At 39.1% G+C, this 19,269-nt stretch overlaps 1 protein-coding gene across 2 annotated transcripts in view; it reads right to left on the bottom strand.

Moving 5' to 3' along the window:
• Srbd1 (S1 RNA binding domain 1) overlaps nucleotides 1–19,269 on the bottom strand; it is a 174,456-nt gene that overhangs the window by 138,871 nt on the left and 16,316 nt on the right. For both annotated transcript variants that reach the window (XM_090337018.1, XM_090337017.1), the window contains 5 exons: nucleotides 13,133–13,299; nucleotides 10,278–10,395; nucleotides 7,161–7,299; nucleotides 3,768–3,864; nucleotides 1,546–1,681 (listed from right to left, as the gene is read on the bottom strand). In XM_090337018.1, coding sequence (XP_090193144.1) covers nucleotides 1,546–1,681; nucleotides 3,768–3,864; nucleotides 7,161–7,299; nucleotides 10,278–10,395; nucleotides 13,133–13,299 — 657 coding nt within the window. The remainder of the gene's footprint in view (nucleotides 1–1,545; nucleotides 1,682–3,767; nucleotides 3,865–7,160; nucleotides 7,300–10,277; nucleotides 10,396–13,132; nucleotides 13,300–19,269) is intronic.

Raw genomic sequence — 19,269 nt, 5'->3', positions numbered from 1 at the left:
AATTGTGGGACTGAACTCAGGACCTTGAGATTATTTTTTTTTAAGATTTTATTAACATTGATGACAGAGAATTAGACTGACATCAAATATCTCAAAAATAATATAGCCAGGTGAGGTCTATAATCCTAGCTATTCAGGAGACTGAGATCTGAGGATCTTGGTTCAAAGCCAGCCTAGGGAACTAAAGAACAGGAGACTTTTATTTCCACTTATCACTAGAAAACGGGAAGTGGGGCTCAAGGGTCAGGGCAGAAGCCTTGAGCTAAAGAGCTCAGGACAACACCCAGGCCCAGTGTTTAAGCCCCCATGACCCACAATCTGGAGACAGATTGCACAACAATGTGAATGTACTAAAAATCACTGAAGTATATGCTTAAAGTGGTTATTAAGATGGCACATTTTGTTAGGCACATTTAACTACAGTTAAATATTCTTTTTTTTTAAGGGAGAAATTAAGTCTTCCCAAATAAATAAAAACTACAGGAGTTTGTCATCACCAGACCTGCCTTATGAAATAGCATAGAGAATAGAATGAAAAAACACAAAGCTCAAAGTTATATTAAAAAATATGGACTACTGAACTAAGGTATCTATATATATAAATATAAAAGCCTGTTGCATTCTTACTGATAATTCTTCTATTTTACTAAAAGCTACATTTTACAGTATATACCCAGCCTATGATTTCATTTAGAAAAAAATAACTGAAAAATGAAATTGAAAAATGAATACAATAACCATTAATTTGTATTTTACATGTATTTTACAATCATTAACTTGCAATTTACATTAAAAATATCTAGAATTGAGCTCTAGAGCAAGCATTTTGAGAAGCAGAATCTAACAAGGAAGTTCATGTACCAGAAAGCAAGAAACTTCCGCTCTGCTAAAAAAAATTTAAGGGAATCTTTACCATTTCTGTTTCTCCCTAGTCTTTACTAAAATAAAGTAATAAAATCCTTATGCAATACTCAAATAAATCCTTACTAAAACTTATGAGGAGCGGGCAGTGAATCGCAGGCACTGGTAGCTCACCCCATAAGCCTAGCTACCCAGAGATCTGAGATATGAGGATTGCAATTCTAAGGCAACCCAGGCAGGAAAGTCTTTGAAACTCTCATCTCCAATTAACTTCCCCAAAGTGGGAAATGGAGCAGTAGCTCAAGTGATAGAGCAATAGCCTTGAACAAAACAGCTCTGGGACAAGCCCAGGCCCTGACTTCAAGCCCCAGGACTAGCAAAAAGAATTTTTTTTTTTGGTCGGTTGGGACTTGAACTCTGGGCCTGGGTGTTGTCCCTAAGGTCTTTAGCCGAAAGTTACTGCCCTACCCCTTAAGCCACAGGCCCACTTCTGGCAAAAAGAAATTTAATAGCACTTACTAATTCCCTTCATTCTCTAGTTCCATGAAAATATTGTTTCATATGAAAAAAATATATATGCACATATATATGACATAAAGTTTTTCAAAACCTAATAAAGTAGCAACCAAGTCCAAAATATTGTTGTTATTACTGGCCACATGTATAAGGGGTTCCTGTATTTACCTGATGGTGGTGGATGTTTCTTATGTTGCATGAAAAGTTCTGGTAGAGTAAAAACTTGTCAACGTCTTTCTCATTTACTTTTTTTGAGGACACTTTTGCCAGAGATGACTGAATACAAATACATCTATTTTGGCATCTGCCAAAAGAACAACAAAATTTTAAGCTAGTACCAAATGAGACTTAAGGATACTCAAATATAAAAATGATGTTATTAACCTGTTCAAAGGACTCTACTTATCATGCTAGCATACACATCTATTTACACTGCCTTCCTACCTCAGAAATGCCTAAATTAGTTCAGATATCATTTATAACTATGAAATAGACCAAAACTATAAGAATCTGACCAATAATCTAGTCATCATTCACTGAGTAAAATAGTAATAGTCAAATAAAAGCATGAGAGAAAGAACACAAAGATGTGCCAGGACAGTTTTCAAAAACCATTTACAGAATTAAACAAATTTCAGCAGCATTTTATTTTAAGCATATTAAGCAGTTCTACTTTCATTTTAAACAATTATACTTCAATTCACTGTTGGGGCCACTGTGAATCTAGAAAAGTTCTCTCCCAGGTTGGTAATGTGGCTTAGTGGTAGAGTGCTTGCCTAGAATGCATGAAGCCCTAGGTTTGATTCCGTAGTACCACATACACAGAAAAGGCCAAAAGTGGTGCTATTGCTCAAGTGGTACAGTGCTAGCCTTGAACAAAAGTTTAGGGACAGTGCTCAGGCCAAGTTCAGCATGAAAAAAAAGGAAGGGAGGAAGGGAAGGAGGGAGGGAAAGAGGGAGGGAGGGAGGGAAGAAAGGGCAGGAAGAAAGGTCCTAAATGATTGGAAGGGAGTGGGGGAGGGAAAGTGGGAGAAAAACATGAGAAGGGGTATCAATATTCAAGAAATAATGTACCCACTACATGATGAATGTAACTATAACCCTTCTATATGTTACCCTGACAATAAAATATAAAAAAGATAAGTTCTCTCCCTTGTATTAACAAAGACTGACAACCAATAGTAGTCAAGTGGCTCATCAGCTTTCTTTTATTAATAGTAATCCAGCTCGAAAATGGGCCAAGCAGTAGTGGGGTGGGTCATAAGGAGACTGATGGAAAATAATCTCTTCTGTTACATGGCAAAACAAACTAAGCAATGGAATATGCAAAGATAGAGTTTGGGCTTATGAATATCATAAAGCTGAACTGTGAAGCCATAGAAAGCTGCTCTCCCCCCATTCATCTTGAGGTCAACACTTCTGTCTGTACTTGATATCACACGCTGCAAGTCAACATGAAAATTAAGTAACATAAAATTAAACAGATATAGTTACGCTGTTTAGAAAGCAACGCCACCCACTCAAAATGAACATGATTCTCTATTACACACCATGTAATGTGATATTTTTTTGTTTTTTTGTTGGTCATGGGGCTTGAACTCTGGGCCTGGGCACTATCCTTCAGCCACAACACTACTTACAGTTTTCTAGTGGTTAACTGGAGATAAGTCTCACAGACATTAGTGCCTGGGCTAGACTTGAACTACAATCCTCAGATCTCAACCTCCTGAGTAGAATTACAGGCATGAGCCATTGAGCCCAGCTTGTGATAGCATTTTTTAGCTGTATTTTGTTTGTTTGTTTTGCTAGTCCTGGGTCTTGAACTCAGGGCCTGGCCTGGGCTTTCTCAAGGCTAGCACTCTACCACTTGAGCCACAGCACCATTTTGTTTTTGTTTTTTTTTCTGTGTATATGGTACCAAGGAATTGAACCCCAGTCTTCATGCATGGTAGGCAAGCACTCTACCACTAGACCACTCTCTCAGACCTGTATTTTTTGTTGTTGTGGTTGTTTTCTGTTCTTTTTTGGTACTGGGGAACAAACCCAGGATATTACACTTGGTAGGCAAGTGCTTTGCCACTGAGCTATATCCCAGCCCTGGTAGTTCTTAAACTGTAATCTGTCAGAGTCCTCTACTGAGAAGCTTCAGAATAAGGAGGATGAGTAGGCAGAATTCCAGGCTCCCTGCCCAGAACCCAATTAAAACACTTTTCATTTATCTGTTTTATAAATTAGAGTTCTGTTGTTTGAACAAGGAGTTCTGCTGCTAAAAAAAGAAAAAAGAAAAAAGTCAGAGAACAAAGTTTTTAATGAACAGTGGTGTTTACGCTACTCACATGACCCTGAATAGCATGAGTACAAAGCAAAAACTCCATAGAAGATTAACTCACAATTTCCGAATGTAGTCAAGTGTGTCTTTGTCTTTAGCAATCATATCTGCTAAAATATGCTGCACTCCTATTTCCACATCCTGGAGCGCAGAGAGCCCTTTGGAGAAAGGATAAGAACAAAATCAAAATGTGTAAGATTGGGCTTAAAATCTATAATTAAAATCACACCGAATTAAATTTCAGCTAAAAAAAATTAACAAGCTTAAAACAAAAAGTTTTATCACGGTAGTAACTAGCTCTGATAGGCAATAATTAAAACTCTGCAAGAACTCTTCAGCAGTGTTTTGTAAAGCACAGTGTAAGGAACAATCATAAGCTTATTACATTCCCAGGTTCTGGGATTGTGGTTGTCATATTTCATAGAACATGACAGATGATTCTGACACTGCTGGGGAGATGTCTTGAGCTACCTCTAGAGCAGTAGATCTCAGTAGGAGGTAGAAATCAGTAATCTGGGAAGCTTTTAGTACAGCTAATGATACTCCTTCCACCATCACAGAGAATTGATTTTTTTTTTTTTGCTTAATACAGTCAAGGATAAAAATAGTTCCAAAGTTTAGTATTTCAGTAAAATCAGAAAAATCACATGCTTTGTCTCATAATAAATCTTTCCAGCTACAGAATCTCCAAATCTCCACAGGTATTATAGAGAAACGCTTATGGCTGCAATGAGAATTGACAAGCAATGCTTTTCACTTCCCTTGTCACTGAGCAACTTCTTACAGACAACAGAACAAACAGACCTAACCCATCTATAACATAGTAGGGCAGTTTTTGTTTTTGTTTTGTGCCTCTTGTTTAAAACTAGCATACTACCAATTGAGCCAGAGCTGCAGTTCCAGCTTTTGCTGGTTAATTAGAGATAAGCATCTCTCATGGTCTGCCCAGGCTGGCCTTGAGCCACAACCCTCAGATCTCAGCCTATTAAGGCATTATAGGTCTTTGATTCATATCAAACTTAAACTCTTGGTCCATGGCAAGCAAGCAGTGTACTCCACTGGTGAGGTGGATGATGAAATATCTGGTTTTGTAAATAATTCTTTCAGAAAAGGTGAAAACATACCTCTTTGAAAAGAGGTCGTATATGCCTGTAATTCTAGCTACTGGAAGTCATCCTGGGAAAAGTTAAGTGAAATACATTGTTACAAACAAAAGATACAAAGCAGGGTGGTGGCTTATGCCTGTAATCCTAGCTACTCAGGAGGCTGAGATCTGAGGATCTAGGTTTCAAAGCCAGCCCAGACACCAAAAAATCCCTGAAACTCTTATCTCCAATTAATCACCAGAAAACCGGAAGTGGCACTGTGGCTCAAGGGGCAGGATGGAAGCCTTGAGCTGAAGAGCTAAGGGACAGTGCCCAGGACCAGAGTTCAAGTCCCACAACGGACAAAAAAAAAAAAGAGCTGGGGGTGTGGCTCAAGCACTTATATAGTATACAAAAGGCCCAAAGTACAATCTGATAGGGAGAAGAGGAGAAAGGGGAGAGATGGGGACAGATGGAGAGACAGGAGAGGGGACAGGGGAAAGGGAAAGAAAAGAAGAGAGGGAAGAGAGAGAGGAAGAGATAAGAATACTGAGTAAGAATCGGGCGCAGTGGCTCATGTCTGTAATCCTAGCTATTCAGGAGGTTGAGATCTGAAGATCTCAGTTCAAAGCTCATGTGGGCACTAAAGAACAAGAGACTCATCTACAATTAACTGCTAGAAAACCAGAAATGGTGCTATGGCTCAAGGAGTAGGGCAGTAGCCTTGAGCTGAAGAGCTCAGGGACAGTGCCCAGGCCCAGAGTTCAAAACCCCATGACCATGACTGACCAAAAAAAAAGAAAAAGAGTAAATACTGAGTAAGACCCACAGAATTGAGAATGATCATCATGTAAGTGTGTAGTAGAAAGACTAAGTTGGAAAAACATTCCAACTAAAAGCAGTACCTAGTTTCTTTACAATTAGTTATATCTCTAATTTGTAATCAGCATAAAAGAATAAGTCCAAGCAAAGTCCAAGTCCTCAAATGTCTGCAAGTACCATCATCAGGTATGGAACTTGACTATCCATATGATCATAAGAACCACTTTCTGACATCCATCATGTATCCCTGGGGCATTACCACACACAAAACTCAAAAGCAGAATGCTTATCTAAAACCTACCCAGCAAGAACACAGTCTGTGTGAGAATCAAGGAGACCTTTGCACAGATGGAATAGGAAACAAAAAGAAAAGAATTCAGCTATAAGGAGAAACCTCAAGCCCTAGATTCTAAGGAAATCCATCATGATGGGAAACCACTTCCCATCATGGTTAACCTTAAGGACTGATCTTCTGCCTCAACTACTATTAAGATATTAAATGTTGCAACTATCTGAGACTCTAACTATAAACAAGCATTTAAAGATTAAGGAAATCTGGTGCCTGGCCTAGTTCTAGAGTGCTTGCCTAGTATGCATGAAGCCCTGGGTTCTATTCCTTGGTACCACATACACAAAACAGCCGGAAGAGTTACTGTGGCTCAAGTGATAAGCGTGCTAGCCTTGAGAAATCCCAAGGACAGTGTCCAGGCACTGAGTTCAAGCCCCAAGACTGGCAAAAAAAAAAAAAAAAAAAGATTAAGGAAATCTGAATTTTACTCATTACAACCAATTTCTAAATATAAACAATGTTATTTTGCCTTTTGATTATTGCCTTTTCCCAAACATAAGATGTATATGTCATGATTATTCATTATTTTACAGACATAGATACCCAGCTTTTACCAACTTTTAATCACAATTTTCACTTGCTGGATTATTTAAAATAGAAAAAAATGCTAGATTGTTATGTTTTTCTATAGGCAAATACACAGTATGAATTTTATTATCATAGACTACCCTCTACTGACTTTTATGTCTTCCAGCCAGAAGAATGAAGAGAGCCCAAAGAAACTAGATTTGGGATGGAGAATAGGCAGGTCAAAGTTACAACAAATTTACAGTAGGGTAGGCTGAATGAAGATCTAAAATACAGTGTGAAGAGTTTAATCCATAATATTTGTATCATATACTACAAATCTGATAAAAGGAAATTCACCTTCATAGGTATTCTTCCTATAAATTAAAAAAAAAAGTTAGGATAATGATTATAATGTACACTAGTGTTTGACTATAATCCCAAAACTTAGAAGAGGAAAGCTGAACGCTTACAAGTTCAAGGTCAACCTGGTTACATATGAGATGCTTCAAAGTAAAAGTAAAGTAAAATAAGAGAAACAGGACTCAAGTGTGGATCAAGTAGTAGAGTACATGCCTACAAAGCACATACCCTGAATTCAAACCCCAGTCCTAACCAAAAAAGAAAAGGCTGGGCGGAGTGAGAAGTGGGGAGATGAGGACAGGCTGATGTTTTTAAGTAAAGCCTCTACCTTTAACACCAGGCCTGATGTAAGACAGAAGATTGAGCCCCACTGGATTCTGGAGTAGGGTATAGGCTGCTCCTTCTAATCCCAACTGCTTTGCTCTTTGGGCTTTGGTGCCTTTGCTTCCAGTTTTATATGGAGCAGACTAGGGAAGAAAAAAAGGGAGATAATGAATAATAGGGTCCAATGTTGTTTTCTATTAAAGAATTTATTAACATTGATTTTTATATCATATTTCAAATGACGTGTTTAACAAGTATTTAAGAAGAGGATCTCTATATACAATCACTGGCACTTAGATTTTAGAACATAATTAAAATTAGCCTGAGGATGTGTATGTCATTGGTACGTATTAATCTATGTAATAAAACATTATGTCTATAGAGTCCAGTTTTTAAAGCCATAGCTAAAAACTAGGATTTAAGATTAGAGAGCATATTGAAAATGCTATTGTCTTTTTTTCAACTTTGCCCTCTTTGTAGGCAATTTTTTTTTTTTTTTTTTTTGGCTGTGGGGTTTGAACTCTGGGCCTGGGCATTATTCCTGAGCTTTTCAGCTTAAGGCTAGCACCCTATCCCTTGAGCAACAACACCACTTCCTGTTTTCTAGTGGTTAATTAGAGATAAGAGTCTCACAGACTTAAGGGCCTGGGCTGGCTTTGAACCGAGATCCTCAGATCTCAGCCTACTGAGTAGCTAGGTTTATAGGCGTGACCCACCATGCTCGGCTGGAAGCAAATTCTTGATAACTGGTTAATACTCTATTCTACAAGGGGTAAATATATTTTTTCTTATGCTTTAAGCTTTTTTACATGCTTAGTAATTTGGTTAGCTTTTCTCATCTTAAAACTCTTTGCCTGGACTGCAAGGCCCTCTCAACTCAAGCCAGCTCTTCAAAAGTTAACTTGCATTCATACAGTGATTCTACTTCTCAGTGAACATGCTCTCCTCAACCCACCACCATTTGACTTTTCTGCCCACACACCCTGCTGTGAGAAATATCACACAGATCCTTGACAATTCCTTAATTACAAAATACAGTTTTTCCATTCTTATCTTGTCAAACTTTCTTGCTAGTACTGTCATTACTCTCCTTCTGAGATCTTTTCCCTACAGTTCTATTACCTACCATCATCTCTGGAGTCTCCTACACTTCTCCATGTTTCCCATCTCTTGGGCTGGGAGTTTGGCCAAGTGGTAAGAGTGCTTGATTAACATGCACGAAAACTTGGGTTCGATTTTTCAGTGCCATATACATAGAAAAGGCCAGAAATGGTGCTGTAGAGCTCTAACCTTAAGAAAGCCCAAGAACAGTGCTCAAGCCCTGGGATTGGCTAAAAAAAAAAAAACATCTCTTAGGTTCCCCCTTGCATACCCATAACTCAAAAGATGATGTGAAGGGCCAGGAGTTAGGCCTAGTGGTAGAGTGCTTGCCTAGCATACACAAAGACCCAGGTTCAATTCCTCAGTACCACATACATAGAAAGAAGGTGGAAGTGGTGCTGAGGCTCAAATGGTAGAGCTCTAGTCTTGAGAAAAGTCCAAAGACAGTGCTCAAGCCTTGAGGTCAAGCCCAGGACTGTTAAAAAAAAAAAAAAAAAAAAAAGCTGACGTGCCCCAATAGTTGACTCGAATCTACTCACAAACTCTCCTTTAGAGGATACTTCCATCATCAGTTTTCAGTACAATTCTCCCAGTATTAATAGGGGACAAGTTTCAAGAAAATCTCTCTTTTCCCTATGAATACCCAAATCTAAGGATGCTGAAGAATTTTACATAAAATGACATAATATTAGCAGGATTCCATGGCTCATGCTTGTAATCCTCGATACTCAGAAGGCTGAGATCTGAGGATCCCCATTCAAAGCCAGCCCATGAACTAAAGACTAATTAACCACTAGAAAACTGGAAGTTGTGCTGTGGCTCAAGGGGTAGGGTGGTAGCCTTGAGCTCAAGGACAGCGCCCAGGCCTAGAGTTCAAGTTATAGAATTGACCAAAAAAAAAAAAAAAAAAAGCATAATATTTTCATATAATCTACACTTTATCCTATATAATTTAAATCAACCCTAGATTACTTACAACTGAAAGCAATCTAAATACCTAAGATTATGTTGTTATATTATACTGTTTAGGGAATAATAGAAAAATTCTATATAGTCAATACAGACTTTTTTTTCCTTTTGGTCAGGACTGGGACTTGAACTCTGGACCTGGGGTGTTGTCCCTGAGCTCTTCACCTTAAGGTTACCATCCTATCCCTTAAGCCACAGCACCACTTCCGGTTTTCTGGTAGTTAATTGGAGATAAGAGCCTCATGGACTTTAGTGCCAGAGCTGGCTTTGAACCACGATCCTCAGATCTCAGCCTCCAGAGTAGCTAGGATTACAGGTGTGAGCCACTGTGCCCAGCAATAAAGACTTTTTAAAAAATATTTTCAACTGATGCTTGGTTGAACGCACGGATGTGGAACCCAAAAACCTAACTAGAAGACTAATTACCTATCACAGGCTGAAGACGCTCAAAATTTCAGAGTGAAGACATTTCATGTCTCCAATTCAGCTCCCACCCTAAGCTTCAAATTTGTATAATCTACTCTCCTTCCCACTTGATTGGAAATTCCTTGAGGAAAAGGACTAGTCATCTATATTCATTAACACAAAAAAGAAAGCAACTGGTATTTGTAAAACAAAGGAAAAGTATCTTCATGAATTAAATAATGGTAACTAATGACCTCCGCTTTTTATACTGTAGTTCACTTTTAGTTATAAAAAGACCCAAACCAATCCAGGTATGGTGGCTCATGCCTGTAATACTAGCTACTCAGGAGGCTGAGATTTGAGAATGTAGTTCAAAGCCTGCCCAGCACTAAAGAACGTGAAACTCTTATCTCCAATTAATCACTAGAAAAGAGGAAAGGGGGCTGCGACTCAAGGGGTAGCGTGGTAACCTTCAGCTAAAGAGCTCAGGGACAATGTTCAGGCCCAGGGGTAGAGTGGTAGTCTTGAGCTGAAGAGCTCAGAGACAGTGGCCAGACCCAGAGTTCAAGGCCCATGACCCACCAAAAAAATAAAAAAAAAAAAAAAACCAAACCATACCATTAAGAGATTTTAAAAAGTTCCTTACCACATGTTCTAGTTCTTCAAAAGTTTTACAGTTCAGCAAGGCTTTTAATAAGCACTCAGACATCTTCCCCTCCTTCTTGATTTTCTGGATTGTACTATAAGCCTTCTTGGCTACAGCCCTGAAAAACAAAAATGTTTATGATACATACCAAATCTATACACCAGAACTTTTTCAAGCAAATAGAAACAGGCTATGTTGGGCATAAATGGATTAACTAGCAGTAGGGGGTTAGGCTAACAAGGAGAATGAATAAGGATGAATATGGTTGAAATAGATGGTTTGCATCTATGAAAACAGAATAAGAAAACTTGTTTTAGGAATGAAATAAGGGGGTAAGGGAGAGAGGTCTGAAATGGATTGAAATATATATATATGAATCAAAATGTCACAGTACAATTTCCCTCTAATTAATGTATGCTAATTTATAAAGCCCTTTTTAAATCTATCTCACATTCACAGAAAAGTAAAAGCCTATTCATCTGGGTCTTGACAATAACATGTAAATAATAATCTACAAAATCACAACATGCTCATAAATACCAGGTAATTAAAACTGACATCCTACTATTACCTAATCCTCAGACCTGAGTCTGAGCCTGAGTCTGACTGTGTTAGTCATGTTGTTTGTAAATGGGAAATATTAAGGGTTATTTTTTGTTTTGTTTTTCCAGTCCTGGGGCTAAAACTTGGGGCCTGTGCACTGTCTTGAGCTTTCTCAAAGTTAGCATTCTACCACTGGAGCCACAGTGCCATGTCTGGTTTTTTCTGTATATGTGGTGCCAAGTAATCTAACATGCTAGGCATGTGACTCACAGGGTAGAGCGTTACCCTTGAGCTGAAGATACGCCCTCCTACCACCACCGTTCCAATTTCTGCTGGTTAATTGGAGGTAAGAATCTCACAGATTCTTCTGCCATGGCTTGTTTCAAACCTCAATCCTCACATTTTATAGCCTTCTGAATAGCAGGGATTAAAGGTAAGTCATAAGCTTCCAGTTCTCTAATTCATTTTCTAATAGCAACCCATACTGAAAAATATATTTTCTGGCTGGGCACTACTGCCTCATACCTGGAACCCTAGCTAAGTAGGAGGCTAAGATCTAAGGATACTGTTTCGAAGCCAGTGCAGCAGGAAAGTTCCTGAGACTCATATCTGTGGCTCAAGTAATAGAGCACCTGCTTTGAGCAAAAAAAAAAAAAAAAACCTAAGGAACAGTATTCCCAGAACTGGTTTGAAGAAAGAACAAAGAGAAAAATTATATACATATAATTGAAACAATGTTTCATAAGGTAATAATCTTTACCACACTTTTTCTTGGGGCCTGGTGGCTTATACCTGTCATTCTAGCTACTCAGGAGGCTGAAATCTGAGGATCACAGCTCAAAGCTAGCGGAGGCACTGAAGAACAGGGACTCTTATCTCCAACTAATCACTAGAAAATGGAAAGTGGGGGTTGTGCTCCAGAGGTAGGAAGGTAGCCTTAAGCTGAAGAGCTCAGGGACAGGACCCAGGCCTAGAGTTCAAGCCCCACAACCAGGGGGAGGAAAAAGAAAAACACCACTGCTTGAATAATCCCTCTGAATAATATGGTTCCATTTTATGGTCTCCAAGCATATAGATATACACACATGCCTGAGCACTGTCCACAAGCTTCTTTTGCTAAAGCCAGCTCTCTACCACATGAGCCACAGTGACACTTTTGGCTTTTTCTGTTTAATGTGGTGCTGAGGAATAGAACCCAGGGCTTCATGCATATTAGGCAAGCACTCTACCACTAAGCAATATTCCCAGCTGAAATCTTTTCTTTCCTTTTGGACAATACTAAGATTTTAAACTTAGTACTAAGTAGGCACTCTACTGCTTGAGCCCACTCTATCAGGCCCTTTGTACATTTTAAGCCTGGGCCAATCTGGACTGTAATTTTATTTGTGCTTCTTTTTATCACTTCGGTAACAGGTACATGCCACTGGTCCCAACCACCATACTTCTCCCATAGCTTACAACATGCCAGTGTCACTGTACCTAGTCACTGAGTAAGACCGAGTCTCAAGAACCTTTATACCTGGCCAGCTTCATATCATAATCCCTTGATCTTTGTTTCCCAAGTAACTAGGATTATAGTCTGAAGTAACTGCATCAAACCTGAACATATATTTCTGAGTTAATATATTATTTCTAGGACTGGGTGTTTGGCCTAGTGGTAGAGTGTTTGCTGAGTACGCACGAAGACCCAGGTTCGATTCCACATACATAGAAAAAAGCTGGAAGTGGTGCTGAAGCTCAAGTGATAGAGCTCTAGCCTTGAGAAAGTCCAAGGACAGTGCTCAGGCCCTGAGCTCAAGCACAGGACTGACAAAAAGAAAAAAAATAGTATTTCTAGAAGCATATTTTTAATGTACTTTCTATACTATAACTACATAGAACTTATATTCCACTGATTATATTATCATTACCCTTTTAAAAATGCAAAGAAAAAAAGCAATATTATTTCCTAACAAACTGTATAAAAACATTATAAGAAGAACATCATTAGCTTAGACTAAAAAAGATTTAGTTGCAGGCTTAGAATGAAACCTAATTTCCTGAATTCTCTAACAGTCCTAATATTCACACTGAGGTACACAGATTAACTATAAACCATCTTTCTGCTGATACACACCCAATTTATGTATATACATATCAATAGTGACTCCATCTACCCTTAAATAAGTAAAACAGACCCAACTTTCATAATTCAAGGAAACAAAACACCGGAGCTGCAAAAATAGTGTCATCCATTTCTTCCCTATTTCTCCTCACTAGCCCCCACAGCTTCTATCCTGTATACAAGCCTCATCCCTTACCAAGTTTCTTACCGTAGCTCCTCTAGTGTTTGTTGAACTTCTCGCAAGGAATCAGCATCAAGGTTATTAATGAGTTCTTTCCGGTATCGTATAATGAAGGGAAGTGTGTTATCATCATTAAGGAGATGAATGATGTTGGCACAAACCCAAAATTCAATATTAGTTCTTTCAGATAAAACCTGCAAATTAAAATCATGTAGTAATTTACAATACTGAGAATCAAACAACTATGTAGTATAGTTTCAAATAGTCTCCCCCCCACCCCCCCAACCCCGCCCCGGCACCAGTCCTGGGGCTTGAGCTCAGGGCCTGGGAGCTTTCTCAAGACTAGTGCTCTACCACTTGAGCCACAGCACCACGTCCAGCTTTTTCTGTGTATGCAGTAGCAAGAAATCAAACCCAGGGCTTTGTGCATGCTAGACAAGCACTCTACCACCAGGCCACAATCCAGCCCCAAATACAGACTTTTTCTTAGACAGAGCATTGCTAGGAAGCCTGTACTGGCTTCAAACTTATGTCCTCCTATCTATACCTCCCAAGTACTAGAATTACTGACATAAACAACCATAACTTAATCTCAAATATAGTATTAAATATTGTTCAACTACTTAGAAACCACTTACTGTAGCTTTAAAAAAAATAAGCAGATTACACACATGTACTGGCAATTTTATTGACAAAACTCATTCTACGGATTCAATAATATCCAGGCCAAAATCCATAGTGCTTTATAAATGTACTCTTTTTTGGAGGGGGGGGGGTCATGGGGCTTGAACTCTGGGTCTGGGCACTGTCCCTGAGCTCTTCAGCTTAAGGCTACACTCTACTTGCTTAAGGCTAGCACTCTACTATTTGAGCCACAGCTCCACTTCAGGACTTTTAGTGGTTAACTAAAGATAGAGTATTGAAGACTTTCCCCCCTGAGCTGGCTAAAATCCCAAGCCTCGGAACTCAGACTCCAGAGTAGGATGGGTGTGAACCACCCATGACCAATAATGATTTTTTTTAAAGAACTAGTAGTATAGTAAAACATCTAGTAAACTAGTAAGTGCACTATGATATGCACATATAGAAGAACACAATTCAGGGCCGGGAGTTGGCCTAGTGGTAGAGTGCTTGCCTAGCATGCACGAAGACCCGGGTTCGATTCCTGGGTACCACATACATAGAAAAAAGATGGAAGTGGTGCTGAGGTTCAAGTGGTAGAGCTCTAGCCTTGAGAAAGTCCAAGGACAGTGCTCAGGCCCTGAGCTCAAGCCCAGGACTGGCAAAAAAAAAAAAAAAAAAAAAAAAGAACACAATTCAATCTTCTCTTTTCTGTATGTACTAGGCTTTAAACTCAGGGCCCTGAGCTGGCTTGGATGATACTCTACCTTTGGAATCACACATTCAGCCCTGCTTTTTCTGCTTATTTTGGAGATAAGTCTATCAGACTGTTCTTCTGAGCTAGCTTTGAACTACGGCTATCCAGACCTTAGTCCTAAATAACTAGTATTACATATATGAGCCACCAGTGTCCAGATCCAGGCATCCATTTAGGAATATAAAACAGCTGCTAGGTTACAGTGGCTCACTCCTATAATCCTAGCTACTCAGGGGGCTAAGATCTGAGAATTGCAGTTCGAAGCAAACCAAGGCACAAAGTCTGTGAGACTTTTAACTCCAATTTATCACCAGAAAACAGGAAGCGGTGCTGTGGCTTAAGTGGTAGAGCACCACCCTTGAGCTGAAGAACTCAGGGAGAGCACCAAGGCCCAGATTTCAAGCCCCATGACCCAAAAGAAAAAGAAAAAGAAAAAAAAGAATATAAAGCAGCTCTACATGAGCTGATGCGAAATGATTTACGAGGAGGAATATGACTTGATAAACGAGATCTATCTGTATTTTTCTTTAATTGTCTATCATGCATTTATACTACACAGTCAAAATAAGTATTACTTAAAAAAAATGTCTTAGGGCCAGAAAGATGGCCTAGTAAGTAGAATGCTTGAAGACCCAGGTTTGATTCCTCGGTACCACATACACAGAAAAAGCTGGAAGTGGTGCTGTGTTTCAAGTGGTAGAGTGCTAGCTTTGAGAAAACCCAAGGACAGTGCCCAGACTCTGAGTTCAGGCCCAGGACTGGGGGGGGAGGGGAATTCTTAGAAAACTGTGCATTATAAGCAGAAAAAATATAGAAATGTCAGCCTAGAGAAGAAAAGGAATGAAATGCAATTTCAATAACTGTAATAAAAACCTAGCTACTTTTTCAAAGTAATAAACAAGAGTGAGCTTGTTTCAACCTTGATGCCTAAGATTTGCCAAAAATTGAAGAAAAAAAAGAAAGAGGAAAATTATTGAAGAACTATAATCAGCTGATTAACAAAATCAAGATATATTAAAAAATGAAATAAATTGTTATTACAGAAATAGCACAAGATGCCATTCTATGGGACTCACGTCTGGAAGCTTACAAAACATTAGGATCTTCCTAATTGCCACAGCATGGATGGACCTGGGAAGCATTATGTTAAGTGAAGTTAAGTCAGATACAGAAAAAAGAAAACATTACATGGAGCTGGATGCCTGTGGCTAGTATCTGGACTAGCTACTTAGGAGGCTGAGATCTGATGATCATGGTTGTTAGTCACCCTCAGCAGGAAAGTCCAGAAGACTCTTATTTCCAGTAAAATACTCAGAAAAAGTTGGATACAGTGCTGTGGTTCAAGTGGTAGAACAATAGTCTTACACTAAAAGATGTTCAGGGACAGTACGTAGGCCCAGAGTTCAAGACCCAGGACTAACAAAAAGAAAAGAGGAAAAAAGAAAAAATATAATATGATCTCATGTGCACATGGCATCTTTGATAAAATGGTAATAGAATAAAATAGTGGTTAATAGTAGTAAAGAAAAAAAATGAGTGTTGTAGATCAAATAATTCAAAGTAGCAAATAAGAATAAAGATAGTATAGCTGGGCACAGTGGCTCACACCTGTAATCCTAGCTATTCAGGAGGCTGAGATCTGATGATCGAGGTTCAAAACCAGCCTGGGTTTGAACCCAGCCTAAAGTCCATAGATTCTTTTTTTTTCATATATTTTTATTGTAATTAATAGAAGGGTTACATGATATTTACCAGATAGATGGTGCATTAATTTCCATACATTGATACCCTTTCACATGTCTTGGTCCCCATTTCCCTCCTCCCCATCCCCCCATCTTGTTTTCCCCTGTTCCCTATCCAATTTCAAATAACCAAATACAGGGCCGGGAGTTTGGCCTAGTGGTAGAGTGCTTGCCTAGCATGCATGAAGACCTGGGTTCGATTCCTCGGTACCACATATATAGCAAAAAGCCAGAAGTGGTGCTGAGGCTCAAGTGGTAGAGTACTAGCCTTGAGAAAATCCAAGGACAGTGCTCAAGCCCTGAGCCCAAGCCCAAGACTGGCAAAAAAAAAAAAAAAAAACAAATAACCAAATACAAATATATCCAATATATCAGGTAACAAAGTGAGATACTGTAAAAATATGAGATAACCAAGGGACAACAAAAGAGATGAGAGATAACATAGTACCTAAAGAACAACAACCATTCATTATATGGCTTATGTTTCTATGTCCTAGAGATCCTTTCATTTAGCGTCCTACTATATGGCTAAAGTCCATAAATTCTTATTTCCAATTAACCACTAAAAAATGGAAGTAATGGTGTGGCTCAAGCAGTAAGGCAGTAGCCTTAAGCTGAAGAGCTCTGGGACAGCATCCAGGCCAGAGAGCAAGGCCCACAACCAGGGGGGAAAAAAAGAATAAGGTAAGATATATACCATGAACCCTATAGTTTACAAAATCATGGTGTTTTAGGGAATATTTGTTAAATAAGTAAATTTTAGCTATTCATGTTACAAAAAAGTAACTGTGAATGATAGATATGTTCATTTGCAACCAATTTATTAGATATATGTATTATGTAAGTTTCAACCACATAAATTTTTTTAAAGTACGTGAATTATTATTCTCATCTATATGAGACAAAACTAAGTCCTAAGTGAATTAAATTACCCCAACTCCACAACCCATATTAATTCTTTGAAAATTCAATCTGTACACAGAGTAAGATGATTTTTCAAGCAAAACTACTCTTTTGAGCTCTACCGCAAATAAGATACTGCATCTTTATACTGCCCTCTAGCGTCAAAACTTACTCAGAAAAGCTTTCTTCCAAAGCATCTCAACCCCTCTCCCATAAGATAAAAAATACATGTAGGAATTAGCAAACCAACTATATTTTTAATTATGCATATATCATCTGGTTTTTAAAAAACATCAAATTCAATGACAGAATGGAATTGAGGGTATTTTCTATTCAGTCCCAAATCAGCAATTAGACACCTTCCTTCTATTGATTCCACCTGTTTATATCAACTATCTTATACAAAAAAGTTTCCTTAAGGACTGAAGAAGGAAAACCTAACAGAAATCAGAGGTATAGCTGGGTATGGTAGCTCATGCCTGTCACCCTAGTTAATCAGGAGGCAGAAATCTGAGGATCATGGTTCAAAGCCAGCCTGAGCACTAAAGACCATGAGACTCTTATCTCCAATTAACCACTAGAAAACCGGAAGTGCTGAAAAAGCTGGATACAGTGCTGTGGTCAAGTGGCAGAGCAATAACCTTATACTAAAAGATGTTCTAGTACAGTACATAGGCCCAGAGTTCAAGTCCCAGGACTAACAAAAAGAAAAGAGGAAAAAAGAAAAAATATAATATGATCTCATGTGCACAGGGAATCTTTGAGAAAATGGTAATAGAATAAAATAGTGGTTAATAGGAAAAAGAAAAGAAATGAGTGTTGTAGATCAAACAAGTCAAAGTAGCACATACGAATAAAGATAGTATAGCTGGGCAGAGTGGCTCACACCTGGACTGAGATCTGATGATCACAGTTCAAAGCCAGCCAGGGCACTAAAGTCCGTAAAATTCTTAACTCCAATTAACCACTAGAAAACCGGAAATGGTGCTGTGGCTGAAGCAATATGGTGGTAGCCTTGAGCTGAAAAGCTCAGGGATAGCACACAGGCCCAGAGTTCAAGCCTCATGACAGAAAGGGGGGGGGGGAGAAAAGAAAAGAAAAAAAGAAAGAGAAAAAGAAAGAAAAATCATAAGTTTGGGGCCAATAGTTTGGCCTAGTGATAGAGTGCTTGCCTAGCACACATGAAGACCTGGGTTAAATTACTCGTTACTACATACACAGAAAATGCCAGAAGTGGTGCTATGGTTCAAGTGGTAGAGCTTTAGCCATAAGAAAGCCCAAGGTCAGTGTTCAGGCCCTGAGTTCAAGTCCCAGGACTGGCAAAAAAAGAAAAAGAAAGCAGAAATATAATCACTTGACCAACTTCTAAGTCAAGACTCCCCTTCAAATCCTTTTTCAATTCTCTTCTCTCTTCCTCTCTCTCTCTCTCTCTCCCCCTCCCTCCCCGCCCCCTCTTTTTCCTGCCAATCCTAAGGCTTGAAATCAGGGCCTGGGCACTGTCCTTGGGTTCTCAAGGCTAGCGCTCTACCACTTGAGCCACAGAGCCACTTCAGGCTTTTTTCTGTGTATGTGCCACTAAGGAATGGAACCCAGGGTTTTCTACACGCTAGGCAAGCACTCCTCCACCAGGCCACGCTCCCAGCTCCTCTCTTTTATTTATCTTATAATTGCTCTTCTGATTTATTTTTTGTTTGCTTGTTTTGTTTTGTTTTTTCTGTGCAGGGTCTAGGGCATAAACTTTAGGGCCGGGGCACTGTGAGATTCTCAAGACTAACACTCTATCACTTAAACCACTGGGCCACTTCTGGCATTTCTGAGTAGTTTAATGAAAATAGTTTCTCAGACTTTCCTGCCTTGGCTGGCTTCAAACCACAGTCCTCAGATCTCAGCCTCCTGAGTAGCTACGATTACAGGCATGAAGCACCAATGCCTGGCACTCTTCTAATTTTTTTTTCCCCTTTCCTTTCTTTGTCAGTTGTGGGACTTGAACTCTTGGCCTGGGTGCTATCCCTGAACTCTTCAGCTCAAGGCTACCTCCCTACCGTTTGAGCCACAGCACCACTTCCAGTCTTCTGGTGGTTAACTAGAAATAAGAGTCTCTCAGAGATGCCTGGGCTGGTTTTGAACTGAGATCCTCAGAT

This window comes from Megascapheus bottae, chromosome 7, assembly GCF_031878675.1.
Source record: "Megascapheus bottae isolate mThoBot1 chromosome 7, mThoBot2.hap1, whole genome shotgun sequence".
In the NCBI taxonomy this organism is placed as follows: Eukaryota; Metazoa; Chordata; class Mammalia; order Rodentia; family Geomyidae; genus Megascapheus; species Megascapheus bottae.
Note: the sequence above shows the minus strand (reverse complement) of the source record. Positions and strands in the feature narration are given on the sequence as shown.